The 18957-nt window shown below is 35.6% G+C and overlaps 1 protein-coding gene across 2 annotated transcripts in view; it reads right to left on the reverse strand.

Moving 5' to 3' along the window:
* The window catches only part of EML5 (EMAP like 5), a 124473-nt gene that overhangs the window by 17354 nt on the left and 88162 nt on the right, over positions 1 to 18957 (reverse strand). For both annotated transcript variants that reach the window (XR_011047910.1, XM_068397597.1), the window contains exons 28-34: positions 13332 to 13410; positions 12130 to 12259; positions 11339 to 11437; positions 9093 to 9113; positions 6028 to 6201; positions 4436 to 4644; positions 2347 to 2504 (exon numbers count right to left, since the gene is read on the reverse strand). Coding sequence is in view for 1 of the 2 variants with exons in the window: in XM_068397597.1 (XP_068253698.1) it covers positions 2347 to 2504; positions 4436 to 4644; positions 6028 to 6201; positions 9093 to 9113; positions 11339 to 11437; positions 12130 to 12259; positions 13332 to 13410 (870 nt within the window). In the remaining variant the exon portion in view is untranslated. The remainder of the gene's footprint in view (positions 1 to 2346; positions 2505 to 4435; positions 4645 to 6027; positions 6202 to 9092; positions 9114 to 11338; positions 11438 to 12129; positions 12260 to 13331; positions 13411 to 18957) is intronic.

An 18957-nucleotide genomic window follows, 5' to 3' on the forward strand; every position in this document is an offset into this window, starting at 1 on the left:
GAGTACAATGGCTGGCACAAAAAAAGACAATTAATGTGCAAATGAACTATAGTCATTAACGTAATGTATTGTAAATGAGGCATTTAAGTATGTTTTAAATCACTAAAGATTCCATTTGTTTTTACTGAACAGGTGATGTTAATATGCTGAGCCTCCTACCTAAGCACGAAATACTGATTCAATGTCCTCGTCATACTACTTTACAGAACAAGTTGAAAGATGGTCGCTGCTAAGCTTAGTCTGAATTAGTAGCTCTTAGGAATTTGTCTAGTCAAAGAAACAGGTAAGTGTGTGAAAAAAACTTCCATCTTACTATTAATACAGGCAGAGATTATCAAAATATAGTTGAGAGAAACAGGAAAGATGTATTTTACTACTGTGAAATAAGTGACAAAACATTTTCACTTCTGTGAAAATTTCACTGTTTTCACTGCTGTGAAATAAATGACAAAGATACAGGAGAAAAATCACACAATGTTAATTGCACAAGATACCCAACTAATAAGTGTTAATCACGAAAGCACTAAGTATTTCCCATCCACTTTCAAGAGAACTGGTATTTCAGTAAAGAACACATTAAAATAAAAAGTTTCTAAAAAGGAGATAATGTTTAATGAAGCAGTTAGAAATCTGGCATTTCCAGTTGAACTGGGACATAAGTTTTATCTCTCTTCAAAGAGAAAAGAATCTCCCCCAACAGAAAAGAAAATACAATGTTCCATGGTATTGAGCTGCCAGTGATACAACTTTGATTATGGAATGAACCCTGACAAAGAACTCCAGAAAGTTTAATCACAATTACTGCTTTTGTACTCTTATTACTAAAAGAACTGTAATGAATCATGAATTGCTAGTCCTTGCAATGCAATATTCTCTGCTTCCCAGTCCCACTGTTTTGACATATGATTGGTCATCATACTCAGCAAAAAGATTTTATCAAAAGAGGCTGGTGAACTGCAATTAAGAATGCCAAGGCAGAAGCAAACACGTAATTTTCCTAAATGTAGAATTTGTTTTGTGTACTTTCAATACTCCATTTTGCCACAGGAGACAAATTATTGTTTCTTACTGTTATTCGTTACTGTTTCTTTCAGGTCAAATACTAATTATTAAGAGGCTTTGAAGCTAACCAGCAGAGAGAACATTCTCCAAATAAAATTACTCTGATGTTTTATAAATACTAGAAGAAAATATTTCAAGCACAAGAATAAATAAGTTTTCAGCTGGGTCTGAATATCAACTGGAATCTTTAAGGACTGTTTAAGAAAAAGGTAGTAAGTGGCCTGTGTCCTGCAAAATGGGGCACTATCATGCCATCAGATGGACTGTATGACAGCTGAAGCTTTTTTTTTTTCTTCTTTTATCATTAGCAAGGAAAAAATTAAAGAATTAAGAAAATAAATAAATGCTTGGAGAGATATTTTGTTTACAACCCCAGAAACAAAGGTTGCTGTACCTTAGATTTGAGAGAAGTTTGCCTCTGCCATCCTAACTAAACAGATCCTTCCTTTAAAAGAAGCTGTGCGTTATGCTGTTATAATACTTATCATTCATTTATTTAATCACAGTTGTGCAAATTACTTGGATTAACAACCTCAGTTCAACTTCAGAAAAAGTAGTAACCCACCAAGGACTAGGTAACTTTTTAATGCTTAAATCTGTATTTCAAACTAAATCTTTTTGCCTTCTCTCAAAAATAACACTGCTGTGATAAATACCATTGAGCCATTTCATAAAATGGTAAGGTGATTTCAAGGCTACTTTTGATGATAATAGTTCAACCCTTTTCAGCTTAACGAGGGAGAACTGCATCATTTCTTTGACAATTCGTGTATTTGTACTTGGAGAAACATTACCTGGCTGATGTAATGCAGTATAATTGATAATGCAATATAATTGATAACACATTCACATAATTTATTTTACATTTGCCTGTTATTTTTAACCAAAATAATGTAAAGTCATAAAATACCTGAAGAAGCTTGCATATGTGCTTTAGAAAGATGACTTACCTGGAAGTTACAATTATGAACTACTTGTATAGCATTTAGATTCTGGTTCATCTCCCTTGATTCTAGGTAGTTAAGCAAGGCACCCAGGTCCAGATCCTAGCCACGCTAGACTTTCTCTTATAATCAATGCAAAAAATAGGTACTTGAAGCTTATGTGGGTTTACCTGCACTTTGGAGGTGGTGGCTACTTTTTTTCCTACCAACTATTCAGGGATCCGAAAGTGACTACTCTTCTAGCTTTGACATCTCAACTGCTTAGTGTTAGATGGTATGAATCCAAACTATTTTTAAAGAATACACATGCATGCAGAAAAAAAGAAAAAAGAAGACTCACGGCCTTTCTTTGCCTCCTGTAACGATCAAACCATCTCTTAATGTGGTATACATTGTGAAAACAGGTCCATTGTGAGCTTTGGCCACAATTCGTATCAACACATGATCTTTCCAAACACAAACATCTCCACTGATAGTACCTGTAAATGTCAAGTTATTCTGAAAGGGGAAACATATACTCATCATCTGATTCTGAGTAAGGCAGGAAGAAAAACATTCAGAAATAAAGATCATCACCATTTGCTTTTAGGCTAGATTGCTCTTATTTCCTGCTGCAGAACAGCAAATTGTGGAAGGGGTAATAAGAACCTGTAGGGACAAAACAATGAGCTACTATATTCTTTCTTGAAGTCTGAAAGATGCCTTCTTGTAGCTAATAGTCTCTGCACTGCAAGAAGAAATGCAATGACTTAAGCTTCAGCCATAGGGTTATCTATGTTTTCAGCCTATCAGGTGTGCAAACTGTGGTAAAAAAGTAGAAAACCAAGAACAGTTTTGACTTTTCACACAAACAGGCAATTTGCACCCCCTTGCTATGTACATTATGTTTGCTTTCATTTTTGTTGTTAGGTGAAGCTACTCACTGGATTACAGTAACCATTAGTTTACGAAGAAAACAGCCTGACTTTACTTAGAACTAAAAGCTGCCTGTTATTATTTACTTCTGCTTGCTGTTTTTGAAAGGTAATAAAAATACATTTAATTACCTCTGAAATTTAAGGGCAGCTTATTAGGATACACTTAAAACCAACAGAAACTGGTTATTGAGCAAAACTATTTTAGTAACGTATGTGAACAATCCTCAAATTCAGTATGTATGTACAGATTTGGCAAGAACACTTTCCTTGACTGAGGTGGATTGATGTTCTACATCCTTTTTTTACAGGGTGTATATGGGGATGCCCAAATAAATGAGTAAATAAGAGGACTGGAAGTGAACTTGGGAGCAGATCCTCTTATGTCCTCACAGCATAACTGTTGGGCTGTTTCTGACCCCTCTTTAGGAGCTCCTGAACTATCTCCTTCTGAGACAAAATCAAGGAAGAAAAGCACTCCCAGAACTGCTCCCTACAGGAAGTACTGAGAATATACCAGGTTTGGCTTTTTCAGTTTGCACAGCTTTTTACAAAACCCCTGCAAGCTTTGCATCCTCAACCAACCTCATACCATACTCCAGGACATACAGCCTGATTTTCATGCTAAGAATCTGATCCTCCATAAGAGAGGTTTTCAAAACCCCAGCCCAATACCTGGGCTGTGCATCTCTAATAGTTATAATTTGTAAGACATCTTATTGCTTTGTAGGACTCTCTCTTAAATCAGAGGTAGCTGAGAGAGACACCACTTTGGAAAAGAGAAAATCTCATGAAAAATGGAACCACAGGCCAGTTACAGTTTCAAAAATCAAAATCAATAGCATAAATTCAGTCTGGACCCAAGAGGCAGATCAATGAGCGGGACAGTAACGCACGTGATAAAAGAGAAGCAGCACTTCACAAAAGAGATCTACGGCTATCTGCCCAGCTGAAGAGATGAGTGCTGCTCATACAGAGCAACTCCTGAAATGGCAAAGATGTGGAACTTAGCAACAAGGCTTGCATCTGTCAAAAAAAGCCCCAAAACAAAACAAAACCAAACCCTACTGAGGTCATCTAACAGTCATAGATGTTAACGAATGCCCCAGGACAATGCTGCTCCCAGATCACCCATGAGCAGCAATGCATACAGATTATAGTACAATCACCCTCAGGTGGGCATAAAATTAGCCTCATTTCTATTATTTGATTCCTGCACTCTAGAGTCAGCTGTTTTACCTGGATTAAATATCAAGCAGCGTATTATCAGTTCAAAGCATCTATGTTTGTTTCTTGAAAACATACAAATCCATGATCTTTTTTCCTTTCTGTTCTAAAGAAAGCTGGCATTATTTCTAACTAGCAGGCAAGTATTAGAAACACTAAACTGAGTTTATTAAAGCAACTGACATACTCATTAGCAGCTTAGAAAAGTCTCATTGAACTGAGTAAAGGCAGAAGAGCCAAAAAATTTTTGTTTGTAGGCATTTTAAAATAGTTTGTTAAGGTACATACCGCTCCAAAAGCTACAGATAGCATTGTTTGCATTCGGGCATCTTCTATGGAGCTCAGCAGCCCTTTTTTACTGAGAAGAGCTCTTCCAGCCAGTGTCCAGAACCTCACGTGTTTTACTCCCACAGAAACAAACTGGGTATCTGAATCTGGTCTGAATTCTGCTACAAATATACGCTGGTTATGACCAGCTCGGCTGGCAATTTTGGCACCTGGCAGAAAGAAAACAGATATTTTGAGTTTGCTGAGAAAAATATACATTTATGGTTAAAAAAAATTATGGAGAATGAGTTGTCATCCAAGACCACACAGGTCGTGAAGAAAAGCATAAACTGTTCCTAAATTAAACCTATATTAAGATGCAGATAATAAAAAATCATTCAATAAGATCCAGTAGCAAAGTGTAGCACCTAATGAAGGTGCCATCTACTTATAATTTTCAATTTCCTCAGGCGTATAAAAGAGTTAGGACCTCAGATCCAAGTAAGTTTCCATCTCCTCTTAAATTCTAATGACTAATGAATGACTTCTCCACAAATTTTGTCCAAAGTTAGAAAACTTTCTTCTTTCTGCAGAAAATGCAGAAACTGACTTTGTTACATATGGTCTTAGATCGAAAGCTAATGCTCTTCCAGTCTCTTCAGAGGTGTTAAAATCAGTCATTTTGACCCATATGACATTTTGACCCTCAAGCTGGATCCTTAGCTGCCATGTTGAATCTGTATGAACTCTTAAGAATGAGCAAAGGCACGTTCTGACTGAAACAGCAGTGAATTGCTGCATGGGCTTTTACCACACATCCTTCACACTACCTAAGATTGTATAAATACACATTTGACATTGTGTCCAGTTCCGCAGGATCTGGCAGACAAGCTGTGAAGGATCACTTTTTATTAACTTGATAGCTGATCTTTAAGCTTCTGAGAGATACTAGTTAATCAATGGAAATCTCCAAAGAGAGAGGAAATAAAACCCTAAGACTAGAGAATCAGTTTCATAATCTGGGCATGGTTTTGCTGGACAGAAAGATGATGAGGAAAAGAGTTGATCAAATCACTTTAGCCAAAATCCGGAACTCAGATCAAAGCCAATCTGAAAACATGTTAAGACACCAGTTACATAGCTGCACAGAGAAGCTATACTGGCATCACATTTCTGCAACTTGCAACTTTTGGGGGATAATTTTAGGAGTACAACAACCTAGTCAGTAATCAGACTTTAGAGAAGAGTAAGAACAGAGAATAACAGAAAATTTCTTCTGGGTGCAAAAAAGATTTTATAAAGAGTTTTTACCAACCATCAAAAAATGACTGAAATTAAAAAAAAAAAAGAACGAAGACTACAATTTTCTTTAATTATTTTAACTAGAAATCAGTGAACTATCTTGATCTTTACACAACAGTTCCAAAGTATTTAGCAGTTACTAGAATGGGTTAGTACATTTATTTTACCTCTTCTTGTACAGTGCATAGTACACAGCATTTATTGTAATAATTTTTGAGCTGCTGGTACCTTTATGTTACATCTGCTCTTGACTCAAGCCAAGATACCTCTAACAATACAAAGACATTCTACAAAAACAATCACTTTCCTACCTTCCTGCCATTTCCAAATGGTAATGGTATGTTCAGGATCCAGCCCTACGGAGAGCAGCAGTTTGCCAGTGGCACTGAAACTGACTGAGCAAACGCCCTTTGAATGGTAGCACCGCAGTACTGACAGCGTCTGTTTGTTCATTGCATCCCACACGTGAATAGAAGGAGCTGTAGCTACACAAATATAAAAACATTTAATTAGTATACATTTTGAAAATGTCTAATGATTCGCTTATTGAAGCAATTCATATTTTTTAATATGACAAATGAAATTTTTTTTCCCCATCTGACCAGAACAAAGAAAGAAAAGAAAGGAGATTTTAGCCTCCCTTTGGAAACCAATTTACGGCAAACAGGATCAGTAAGAACGACTAAGAAGTTGGCCTAATTACACTATGGGAGATGAAAATTTTGCTTAACCTTTACTGGACTTCTGAAGCATAGCAGAAGCTCTGAAAACAAGCTGTCTTCTCCTGTTTTTGTCCTAGTAAATCTTAGCTCAGCATGCTAACTCAAAAACCTTCATAAATACTGAGTAGATCATGAAGAATGTAATTTCTAATTGGGCTTTTGAACAACTGATAGGTATAGAGAAATGAGTTTACAATGCAAGGCCAAAATCTCCTTTTCTACAAAATGGCCATCTGTCTGAAATGCATGCTCTCTTAGGAGAACGTCAGCTGAATAATCAGCTTGCTTACTGATGTAGAAGAACTTGGGTATTTAATTTAGTCTGCATTGTTTAGGCTGCAAGCTCTTCGCAGTAAGAACCGTCTTTCCATGCGACTAATGTATGTGATTATTTCTATTATGATGACAGCTAGTTTTTTTTCCAAATGCAATGCCTTCTCCAAAGATCTTGCAATCCATGTATAGTTTGCAATCTCTGAATAGCATCTAGGGCATTTCCAAGACAGTAAGGTTCTCTCTCAAACATCTTTACTTCTGATCTATAGTAAATCTGACTGCAGAGTCTGGAGGTTACTGGTTATTGTCACAGACCCAGATTCAAGTAAACTAAATTCTATTTCAGCTCCATGCTTTGTGTTTCTAATCATCTAAATCTAGTCCCTCAAAGGCACACATATGATGGGAAACAGTAGGCACAGGGACCTGGGTAAAATTTTAGCCACATGAAACTAAGTTTTTGAGCACAATTCTGCAGCTGTTCCAAAACAGGCTTTAGAACAATCTTCCTAATTTCTTCTGTTTCCCATTTGAATTTCCCCTCATGGCACCAACATGCTGTTATCATCACCTTTTGAGAGGTACTACAGCATAGCATAGACATGCCATCAAAACCGAAAGGGCAGGGGTTGGTGACAATTGGCGTGTCTCAAAATTTTCAGCAACCTCCCTGCACTCCTTACAGAAAGTTGAGGGAAGGGAAAGCTTTATTATGGCTCTGAACTGTTTTTCCCTCTTCAGCACTCCCCTTGGTAAAACTCTGTATTGCCCTTGACCTGTGCACCTCCCCTATAACCTTGGCCAAAATTTTTCTTTTGGGTGGCAGACAGAAACTTGCACCTAGATTTTATGAATAAGAACTGAACAAAATCTTTCAGAGCAAGATTTGCAGGACAGAGAACGCGGACTCTTGAGTCCTTCTACTTGACAGTGTTCTTCTGAAAGTCTCTGTCTTGACATTGCATCCTGCTTGTGGAGCACTCCAGCTGCTCAACATCTGCTCTCACAAGAGATGTTTTCTAAGGTGTCATCTCCTTCTGGGAGAAGTTAGATAAAGTTACCATGGGCTGGCAGGACAAAAAAATATCTTCAGTAAAATGAAGCAAATTTATACAAAGTCATTATGAAACTTAACTTGCCATTCCAGCCCATTACAAACATTACTGCTTCAAGAACTCCTGCATCACTGTAGACAACGGAAAATTGGAACTAGAAACGCAAAAGTTGTCAGTAAGAAAAGTGCCAAATAGTCATTGATAAATTTTAAGTGAAACTATGCAACTTTCAAATGAAGGCAGGCAGCAGCTTGTATTGCAGACTAATGGTTCCATAAAGAAGAAAAAAGTAAGAGTGCTGGTTTCAGGCAGTGACAACAGAATTTAGTAATATACACAAGCTCAAACTGAAGTTGCAGTAGGAAGAAGGCAAGTGAGAGAGGGAAAGTCTTCAGGCATTATATGCAGGACTAGAGATGTTCTTTCATATAAACAACCATATAACCACTGCTTCTTTTACAGTTTAAAAGTGTGGGAAAAGGTACCTATATTCTTCCTCCCATCCTTAGAGCAAGCACAATTTGGCATATTTAAGAGAAGTCAACACACATTAAAAATGCCATTGTACATTTGTTCTTCACAGAACAAGCTTTATATCCACATGAAGATTATTTTACGTTCTAGGTACACATGAACACACATTTATGCATCTCTGAAGTTGTGTCACAAGACAATTATGGCTGCTCAACAATGAACTCACTCACACAGGACAGTGATGAATTTTTAAGATTACAGTTGAAGAAAGAACATATTAATAAAAAATAGCTCAGTCAAGACTGTCAAACTGTCAAAGACCCAAAATGATGCAGAAAAAAATTAAACTGACATCATAACAAGCACTTTGGATCAGTGGTAATAACTGCATGACATCATACATAAATGTGAAAGGTGATTGGTTTTTTCACTCAGTCACCTAGGCCTCCTCAATGGAATTTACTTTAGAAATGCATACGTAAAATTATACTCAATTGAGTGTCTAAAAAAAATGTTAATTGTCAGCCCCAACAGGTCTATAAAACCTGCAAGTGTACATAGAAATGCTACAGTAGCAGTATGTGTTAGAACTCACTAATCACTGGGCAGCAAGAAGGGAATATGTTACAATAACAGTAGTTTTTAAGTGTGTGCTAACATTTTAACTGTTTCTGTCTTCACAATTTGCTGAGCTGTTGTGGTTTATATTCAGTGCTGACAGTAATGTGACTGATACAAGGTTTTAATAAACTAAAAGTGAATTCATGTCACTTATTGCTCTATAAAGCTGTAGACAGCTACTAGAGAGGCTAACTACACCTGAAGATGTTAAAATTTTATTTCCCTTACCTGACATATCTGCTGAGTCTCCTGTAATGGAAAAGCAGCAGAAAAATAATTAGACCAGAAATAAGATAAGTGCTAAAGAAAATATATGCCACATTTAGTGTAATTTCTTAACACACAACTTGATGTCATCTCTTTGCATTGCAGCAGCACCAATACTGCTTTTAGTGTTAAAGATGAACAATTACTGATAAAAGGCGGTCACATCAGAAAGAAAAATTCAGAGAATGAATATATTTTGATTTCCGTTTTGACTTACAACACAAAAAACTAGTTTTGGTGTATGTTAGGTCTCTCTTTGCCAAACAAAACAAAAAACATATTTTACATGTTCCTGATATTTTAACAAATTAAGTGAAAAAAATGCTGATTGCTATTCTGCTAAGAAGTAATGTTTGAGTCTGATCTTGACAAGTGGCAAACACACCCCATGTTCTTCTACAGAAGCATTAAGAAATCAGGATTATAAAGGTACAGGTATTGGGAAGTATTACTGAGACTCTGCATAACAGCATTACAGTTTAAAAATACTTGAAATAATATTTTGCAAATCTTTTGAAGATTTAAATCATGATGGTGGAGCTATGTTTGTGCCAGTCATATCAGTAGGAAAAGTAGCAGCAGTTAAGTATGTTCTTTATAGAGTACGTACTCCTTAACATCTGTTCAAAATCTAAAAGTAAGTGTTGTTTGAAGATATTTTGCTTCCAGCTCATTTTTCAGATGTAATTCTCTCCTTAAAAATATGTTTTGTAGTTTAACTTTTAAGTGTCATCTGCACCTGTTTGGTGTGCCTTAATCCACATTACAAAACAGTTAAAATTACAGAATCATAGAATGGTTTGGGTTGGAAGGGACCTTAAGTATCACCTGGTTCCAACCCCCCTGCCACAGGCAGGGACACCTTTCCACTAGACCAGGTGGTCTAGTTCTACTGCTAGTTGATGTAGAAATGATTATGAAATAAAAAAGCATTAAGGGTCCTGTGTTTCTTCCTGGTTAAGATGAGCACTGAAGAAATTCCATGCAAAGAACAAATTTCCACATTATGCCTATATTTTTGCCGGATATTCTATAATATGGAAACACAAACAGGGCCAGATTAAGAAATACGCTCAAAAAGCAAATTCTTAAAGACAATAAAAGGTCTGTAATTCCTGCAAATGTTCCTTGCAATCAAACCATAGGCAAAAAATCTGCTGATAATTTTTTCCATTTAAATAATTTCCATTAATGATTTCTTTAAATTGATGTGAGGCAAGAAACTCACTAAGAAATTAAGGTGTTTTAGCTAAGCAGTTACTACTATCAATGACTCACTTTTAATAAGACATGCACCTGAAAATCCAAAAGACAGAGGGAAGCAGGTAATAAACTCTGACAAACTGACCATATTTAGATGAAACATCGAAAAAAGCCCTACAGAAAAAAAAAAAGGCTATTCTGGCTAAAATAAACTAAGGGGCTTTGTTGTATTCTATGCACTAAGAAAAACAACGTGGTTTTGAATCTGCTGAGAAAAAACTGAAGGCATGAAAACTGCAATGGGGTTGTAGGACTACAAAAATTATACTATTCTGCAAAATTCAGGAAGAGCAGTACTAGTTCAGCTATGCAGACATACAGTGGGTTTTTTTCTTTTTCTTTTCTTTTTTTTTTTCCTAACCTGGTTAGGTCATAGACCAATTTTAACATTACTATGAAATATAAATATTTTCTCCCTAAATCTAAATGTATCTGTAGGGAAACACCAATAGGGTTTTGATTCTGCTTAGAATATCACAACTATGTACTATCAAAACACCAAGTAGGTATTATAAATCCGCCTGATGAGATAACACCTACATAAAGTGACATCTATTTTAAGAATTCCGAGTTTAGCCCATATAAAAATGAAGGATAGCTCAATTAAGCTTCTTTGGAATGGCTATGACTCTTTGGAAGGCCTAACATAAGCTGATAGTTAAATAAAACCAGACTAATGCGATGGGGCTTAAGATTTCTAAAAGAATATTTTTGATAACACTCCAAACAAAATATAAGCTTAATCTTCTTTCATGCGTCAATGTTTTTTGTTCAGCTTTATTAAATTACTCTCAAAGAAACTTATAAAGAGGACAGGTAACTGAGTAACACCCATACAAACGGAGATAGCATAATCAAATATTTTTTGTGATTTATCACGAACTCACAAGACCCTAATTGCATGCTCTTATATTAATTTCTTTTTTACAAAAATACAAACATACCTACTTGGCCAGTTGCCACTATGTTGGTAAACTTGGGGTGCTGATTTACAGTGAGGCACAAAATATCATCATTGTGTTCCTGGTAAAAAGACTGAGAGCCTAAAAAAAATAATAAAAAAGTCCAATTTTAATTAAGCATTTATACACACATAGACACGGTTAATGTTTGAAAAAGTTATAATATTTGTTAGAAAACAGCATTATAGTGATGTTGCAGTTTGGAGCTTAAAACCAGGAAACAGAAACTCCTAATTTTTTATCTCGATTTTAACACATAGCACTCAATAACTCCAAACTATTCCCTCAAGTTTTCTACACTAAGTAGCTTAAATATCACAGAAACAAATGGCATTGTGTTACTCTTTCAAAGGTCTAAGCTATCTAAACTAAATTGATTATTGGGAATGAATGTATGTGATATGGAGACTGAAAAGTAAACCAACCAAAAAAAAAAATTAACTTAGTCTTACAAAAAACATTAAACAAGTATAATGACCCCACTGTTCAGCCGTCTTAGTTTCTATGATCGTTTTAACAAGCAAATTTCAGAAAGCTAATACCAAAATAGCCAAATCTTTACTTCCTCCAAAATTCAGTCACCAGAAACATTTCAAGATACTTAGTTTGCTTATGCAGCTATCATGAATCACCTCTACAGACTGAATGTTCAGCAACAAATAATAATAGTTTTCCCACATTCTTTTATAAGATATAAAGCATACCAGTTACTTCATAAACTGTAACTCCATGTGTGTGAAGAAACATTTCTCCTCAAGTGGTTTTTCTCCTACCTGTTGCCACATTATACAAGATCCCAATAGATGCAGTATGATATATTACATCAGCACCATCATTCAAATAGTGCACGTTGTTTCTGCAGTCCTTGCCTCGGTACCCAAATACCAGCTCCAAAATTAGGTCCTAAAAAAGGTATTTACATCTATTAGATACTCAACAACCTTAAAGCAATTATGAACTTTACTATCTTTTCCAGGATGTTATTTTTCAAATATGTCCTTATGCAGTAAAGGAAAAGGAGTTTAACGATGTCTCAAACCAACAGAAACTGAGATCCTGCCTTCCCTGTCAGCTTACATTGCTGCTCATTCTTGTCGTGCAGTCGTGTCATCCTATCATCTCTGTCTGGTGGATGCTGTAGAATATTTATATGTGTATACACACACACATATATATACACAGAAAGAGATATTCATACATATGCATATAAATAAATTACAGTGAGCCAAGAAGAACACAGCTCTTTTGATGCAGAAGATACCAAGAAACAAAGAATGACAAACATTGGGCCACAATTTAATTCCAGGTGGCAATTAAGAAAGCTGAATCACAGCCTAAAAATTCTAGAACACCGATGGGAAAAGGCCGTTCATTATGCTACACCAAACATTTTGCATCATATTATAGAAAATATTTCAGGTGATAGGAAGAACTACATTTTTCAAGGTTAGATGGAATTTCCACTTCAGATTAATCAAAAGTGAGTATATTTATTTGCAAGGGCCATGGAATGAAAAAAAACAGGTGCCTGAGGTAAAGGCATCATTAATAGATTTTCAAAAATTATTTTATTTTTAAAACTGTTAACAATGATGAATTTTAAACAAAGTTTTAAAATAAATAAAAAATAAATTGTAGTAAAAGATGCTTGGTTTTATTAGCGATAATACACCCATTAACAATCCAGTTATCTGAACAGGACATATTGCTTTCTATGCACTGCATTTAAAAGGTTTTATTGTTACTAAGAATTAAGTTGTGTTCCATTTTGTTTGCAAGAAGTAGTAACATCAGGCTTTTTTGGATTTACAAAAAAAAATTCTCTCCCACTTTTTTGCTGTTTACTCACTATTCAGTATTTCCATTTTTGATACATTTAAAATGAAACAATCATTTAGTGTGTTCAGAAATATGTCAATTTCTGCAAAAAAAAAAATCTAAAAGGAGAGGAAGATGAGATCAATGTTTTTCTTACCTCTATAGGTCTCTTTTTTTTCCCAACATTATTTGTCTGAAGTTTCTCCGGCTGTGGCAATGCCCTACTAACTGGTGGTCTGAAATAAAGAACTGTGAATAAGAGAAGGCTGTCCGTCACCCATTCCATACTAACACAGTACATTCCACCCTGCTACTGCTTATGGAAAACTTACAGCCCTATCCTGCTTAACTGATATTTGAATTAATCTTTAAAAGAAAAACCTCTGTCAAAGGGGAAAAAAAACCAAACACCTTTGTTTAACATGCTAGGTTTTCTGACAATTCTTCAACAATCCATGAGGTTAATGCAAAAGCTTGTTTTACAATGAATGACCACTGATACAATATTCCTCGCTTTTTCATGCTATATTCTTAAGATACTTTCATCTTCTCTGGAGCAATTTTTATTGGATAAACTCTAAAGGCTTACCTCATTAATCTAAATATTTAAGATAATAATTCCTGTTCCCACATGCCTTCAGTAGGCCCTAAATTTTCCTGTTTTTGTAATAGTTTGTAAAGAACTCCAGGTACACCTGTCCATTCACTCTTACAACAACAGAAACAAGTTATCAATCAATGCTTAGTTGGAAGTAAACCATCACCATGCAAATGCATGAGTATCAGCCATAACTTATGTTCCACTGTTCTGAATAGCCTACATTTAATTAAGAAATCTCAACTATATATGTTTGATAAATATCTGTAACGTATCTTTCAGATTATGTTCAACTGTTCATATACAAACACACAAACAAGTAAGTTTTATCAAAATCATGCAATTATTTTTAGTAATTTGCAGGAGCATTGGTTATTGATTCTATATATATGGCACATGTGGCCATGAAAAGAAACTTGTAAGTTTGACTCTTAAGAGGAACAATACATTTAAAAATAAATTCTACATATAGATTCAATGAAATCCAAATGATTTAATCCAGTAGGCACTGTGACAGACTAACATTACACATAAAGCAATAGGTCAGCTGTCTTTCACATTCCCTTTTTAGTATGAAGTACTTTTAATTCCATCTCTGCTCTTGAATAATGACTTTGATGCAAAATAATCACCATGTCTAAGAACAGACTATGATTTGTTTATACGCTGTATACTTTGAACTACATTTGAAAAGTATTTTTTCAGTTATTCAAATGAAATACCATTTTCTGAGCTTTATTCCTCCATTTTCCCTGCCTAATTTTAGCACAATTTACACATTGATGTCATATCACCAATCAAAATATTTGTACATATTATAATGCATATTATACTGCAACTGTGTTCTGAGATACTTCAGTTACTTCCTCTGTGCTTAGAAGCCTGTAAAGTACTTACAGAAAGAAAAAATTGCAAAAGAAAAACAGATGCTGAAAGATTTCTGTCCGGTAAAGAAGTCTGTCAGATGCCTGGATCACCCAAACATGATCAAGTTCATTAAAACTCGCTATTGTGTTACATAGGGCCAGAGGGAGGTACTTGAAATATTTAATTCAGCATCATAAATCTTGATTTTACGAAATGTAAGGTCTTTACAATAGAAAATCCAAATCGAGATCTAAAAAGAATTACTGCTACTTTACATTGGATAGTTAACATAATGAGTTTTTTCACAGGGAGGGAATATGGGCTGTATTAAACAAATTCTTACCAGAGCAAAGTATGAAATAATAATTTAAAGTTAAAAAGAAAATTTAAGGCATGAAGGAAAATAACTGAGGCTCCTATTTCATATTCAGTCACAAATAAGTGCAAATTAAAACACAGAACACTAATTGAAATATGGAGAAAGACTTTTATAACCTCACAAAAAATGGTAGTCTAACAATTGGTTTTTGCTACTCCAAAATTCTTACTCTTGGAAAACAGACTTCTAATAAATTGGCAGTAAAGGAAAAATCTGGGGATATCTACCATATATAGCAAAGCAGGTCAGAAAAGGAGTCCAAGGGGGATGCAGACATGCACTAAGGGTCTCCTCACTCAGAGGCAAATATCAAAAGACAGCAGCATTTAAATACACTCTTTCAGTCCTGCTTGAAATATGTCTGGTGGGAATGTACCCCCAGAGATCTTTCTCAAAGGTCCTCAGTTACAGATCTTTTTTTCCTCTCTAAGCTCTCCAGTTAGAAGGAATTCACATATACCTCAAGACGTAAAAGCAAGGCATTTGAATTTCTTTTTCAGTTATAGCCTGGACCTAGCTCACAGCCATAGCATCCTGTCCCTTGGTCTGTAAAGGTGAAAAAGTGTTCTCCTTATTTTTGGAAAAGAGGAGGACAAGCACAGTCTGGGCTGCGCTCATCATCTATGCAGGCATGTTGGCCAGTACAGGAATATTACAATAGTACAGCTAAGTACAATTAAAATTCTCACTTTTTAATTTTAAAACAATAAAGAAACTACACTTTTATTTAGAAGTCTCTAAATTATCAACAGAAAACACTCCCGATAGGTCACAATGTCTATCATATTAAATATATACGGAGAGAGGTAATCTAAAGTTTTGCAGAGGAAAAAAAATCTTTGACCATATTCATTCCCCACCTTCACAGTAGCTGAGCAATTTCAGTTACAAATACACTGATCAAGAGGCAACAGGTATCTCCCGATGCCATAGAAGCCTCCTTATTGCTGTGTGCTACTCGAATCAAATCCAATCAAGTAAAACTACTGAAATGTATGAACAAAAATTGAAAGGCAGAGATTCTGTATGGGGAATGGGCTTTCTGAAACACTTCAGTGATACAGAGAATAAAAACCTGCCCTTACTCATTCAAGTGAATGAAGAGACAGAGAAAGAGAAAAACTAATACAGCCCAGATCCAATTAAAATTTGCTGGGGGGGAAGCCAGACAGCTTCATCAAACATTTGAGGTAGATTTACATTAAGATTCCCTCTTCTCCCATAAAGAACAACTTTTTTTCCCCCAATATCTTTTTTGAAATGGTCACACTGACCTCCCAAAATACTAACAAATAAATCTTTGTTTGGGTTTTGGAGTGTTTTGTTGTTTTTTGGGGTTTTTTGTTTTTTTTGGTTTTTTTTTTGCATATGAATATAAGTATGGCTTAAACCTGAGCAAATTCTAGTGCTTACAATCTCTGAAGTTAAACAGCAAAATAATAACAATTTCTCTGCCTGTGCAATCAAAAGTCTTTGAAGAATTAACAGGGTTAACAATTTAAATGAATTGCACATACCCATGATTATATATATCCTGTTATTTTATGGCTAAGAATTATAGTTATTGAAATATATCTAATACTGGATTTGTAAAACAGGTTAATGATACTAAGAGCTGCTAACCAACTTTTTTCCTACCTACAGTTTGTTACTTTGAATTATAATTAAAATTCGTTAATTACTTTGATACCTCCATAATTGCTGCTCATTTATTAGGTACGTAGGTACACTTATAAATGCAAGAAGTTCCTTAAAAAACACTTATACAAAAGTGGTTCCTTAAAAACTACTTAGATAATGTTGACTTTAAACGCTTTTTTAAATTAAGCAAACACAACATGTACCCTTCTCTTTTTAAACTTGGAAATCAGGAACAACGCTGAAGGGCTGAAAATTGGAAAATTGTATACCAGTGATTCTGTTGGTCCTAACCGTTAGTTTTCCCAAGAATCAGAGAGGGAGGGAAAAGAGGAACCTACAACAGAGAGTATCAGTGTTCACTAGTTTTCCACTGTCATGTTACCTCTTCTTTCATCCCATGCAGCAGCTATAAAAATCAAACAGCAACTACAGTAGGGAGTATTGCAGAAATGTGAGACTGGCATGCTGTTTGTTGTGCATGATGCTTCTACTGGCATGTTGTAGAACTCAAAAAGGCTTCTGGAGAAAAAGAAATCCAGCTGTCAATGATGTATTAAGGACTGAAAAGAAAATCACAATGCCACCTTACCCAGCTGTGAAGCACCAGCACCCAAGGTATGATTGCCAGCCTACACATACAGCAGCAGAAAAAAATCCAAACCTTCTTGAAGAAAGGCAAGTAGAAAAAGATACTCTCCTCTTACAGTTCCAGAGAGACTTTCTACCTGAGAGAGAAGCATAATTTCTGATGCTTTTCAGACAGCAAGGAAATCTTTAAATGTCGCTTCCTTTAGCTTACATTGCAGCCAGCACATGGAACAAGAATATCAGATTCTAGAGCTATTAATCTTGCATAAATTTCTCTATTACTTTGAACAGCAGAGTAAGAAGCGTATCAGTAACTAATGCCACTCTTAAAAAAAAAAAAAAAATCTATGAAAAGTAGCAGAAGAGCAAATGAAGATTTTGTATCAAAGACAGGAGACCACTATGCATTACTATCAAAAAAAACCCCACCTGATCTGAAGCAAGAAGTCCAAACTGTAGGGAACTGAGCCCAGTTCTCTTAGGACAATTCTTAACAATCTATCCATAAAAATAATTTTATGCCCATCTCAATTTAGAGTTCCTAAGAAGAAAAAAGGCCTTCACAGAAACGCTATTATTTAGGAGGAACGGTGTACAGTTATCAGTAGCTAGTGCTGTTTGACTGCTGTTGCAAAGATACATAAAAATCAGAGACCGAGGGAGGACTGCACAGATCAGAGAAGATTCAAGGAAACAAAGAGAATACATCTAAAACAGCAGAGGAAATCCGTGTAATTACATATTTGAGGCAAAGAAAATGAAAAGTAGGGTCAACAAGTTTTTCCCTGATAACAAAACAAAACAAAAAAACCCAAAAAACCCAACCACCAAAACCAAATTTAACAACAGTAGGAAACCTGATGACCATACGTCATCCAGCCAGCTCTGGAGTAGAAGCGAGTGACAACGCTGGTGCTGAGCAGGCGGGCGGCATGCAAGGGCTGTATGTAGGCTCCACCACTGGAGGTCAGTCCTGCTTTACAGATGGGGAAAGGGAAGACTGAGCAAAACTGCCCAATCCACCTCCTACTCACTTCAGGATGCTTCCAAATATTTTATATTTTTAATTTCTGATTCATCATGGACAATCCAGCAACAGTCTTATTACTGTTGCTCTAGAAATCAATAAACCACAGCAGAAAGAGCCCTTCTTCCACTTGTCACCTGACATTTGACACAGAGCGCTCAAGCCTCATTTCTTTTCTCCCTCCCAGCCCCCATTCATTTATGTCCCGGAAAAACAGAGGAAAAAAAAGTGAGTGAGAGGAAAAAAAAGGCAAGAAAACTAAACAGAGCAGGAGAGCATATCTGAAGTTTCATGAAAGCAGTAAAAACTGAAAGGACATGGTTTTGGCACAGGTTTATGTTACTAGAACTGAAGTGAAGATTTCTCTGCTGCTTGGATCTAGAATGTGTCATTTTTGTAACATTTGCTGTCTGCTAATCCCTTGTCATAGAATGGGAGAAGAGGTAAAATAATCTCATATTATACAACTGCTTGAAAAGACCATCTGTACTTAAAGGTTGTACAGATAAATAGACACAAATACAGGTTGATATCTATCCTTAGCCAATCACTAGAGTACATTTACATTTGTACATTACCATACAAAAGAATAAAGCAAATGTACATTGGTCAATAAAACTTGACAATTTATATTCAGCTATATTATCTCACAGGTCACCTAAACAATTCATGCAAGTACCCAT

Source organism: Nyctibius grandis, chromosome 4 (genome assembly GCF_013368605.1).
Source record: "Nyctibius grandis isolate bNycGra1 chromosome 4, bNycGra1.pri, whole genome shotgun sequence".
NCBI lineage: Eukaryota > Metazoa > Chordata > Aves > Nyctibiiformes > Nyctibiidae > Nyctibius > Nyctibius grandis.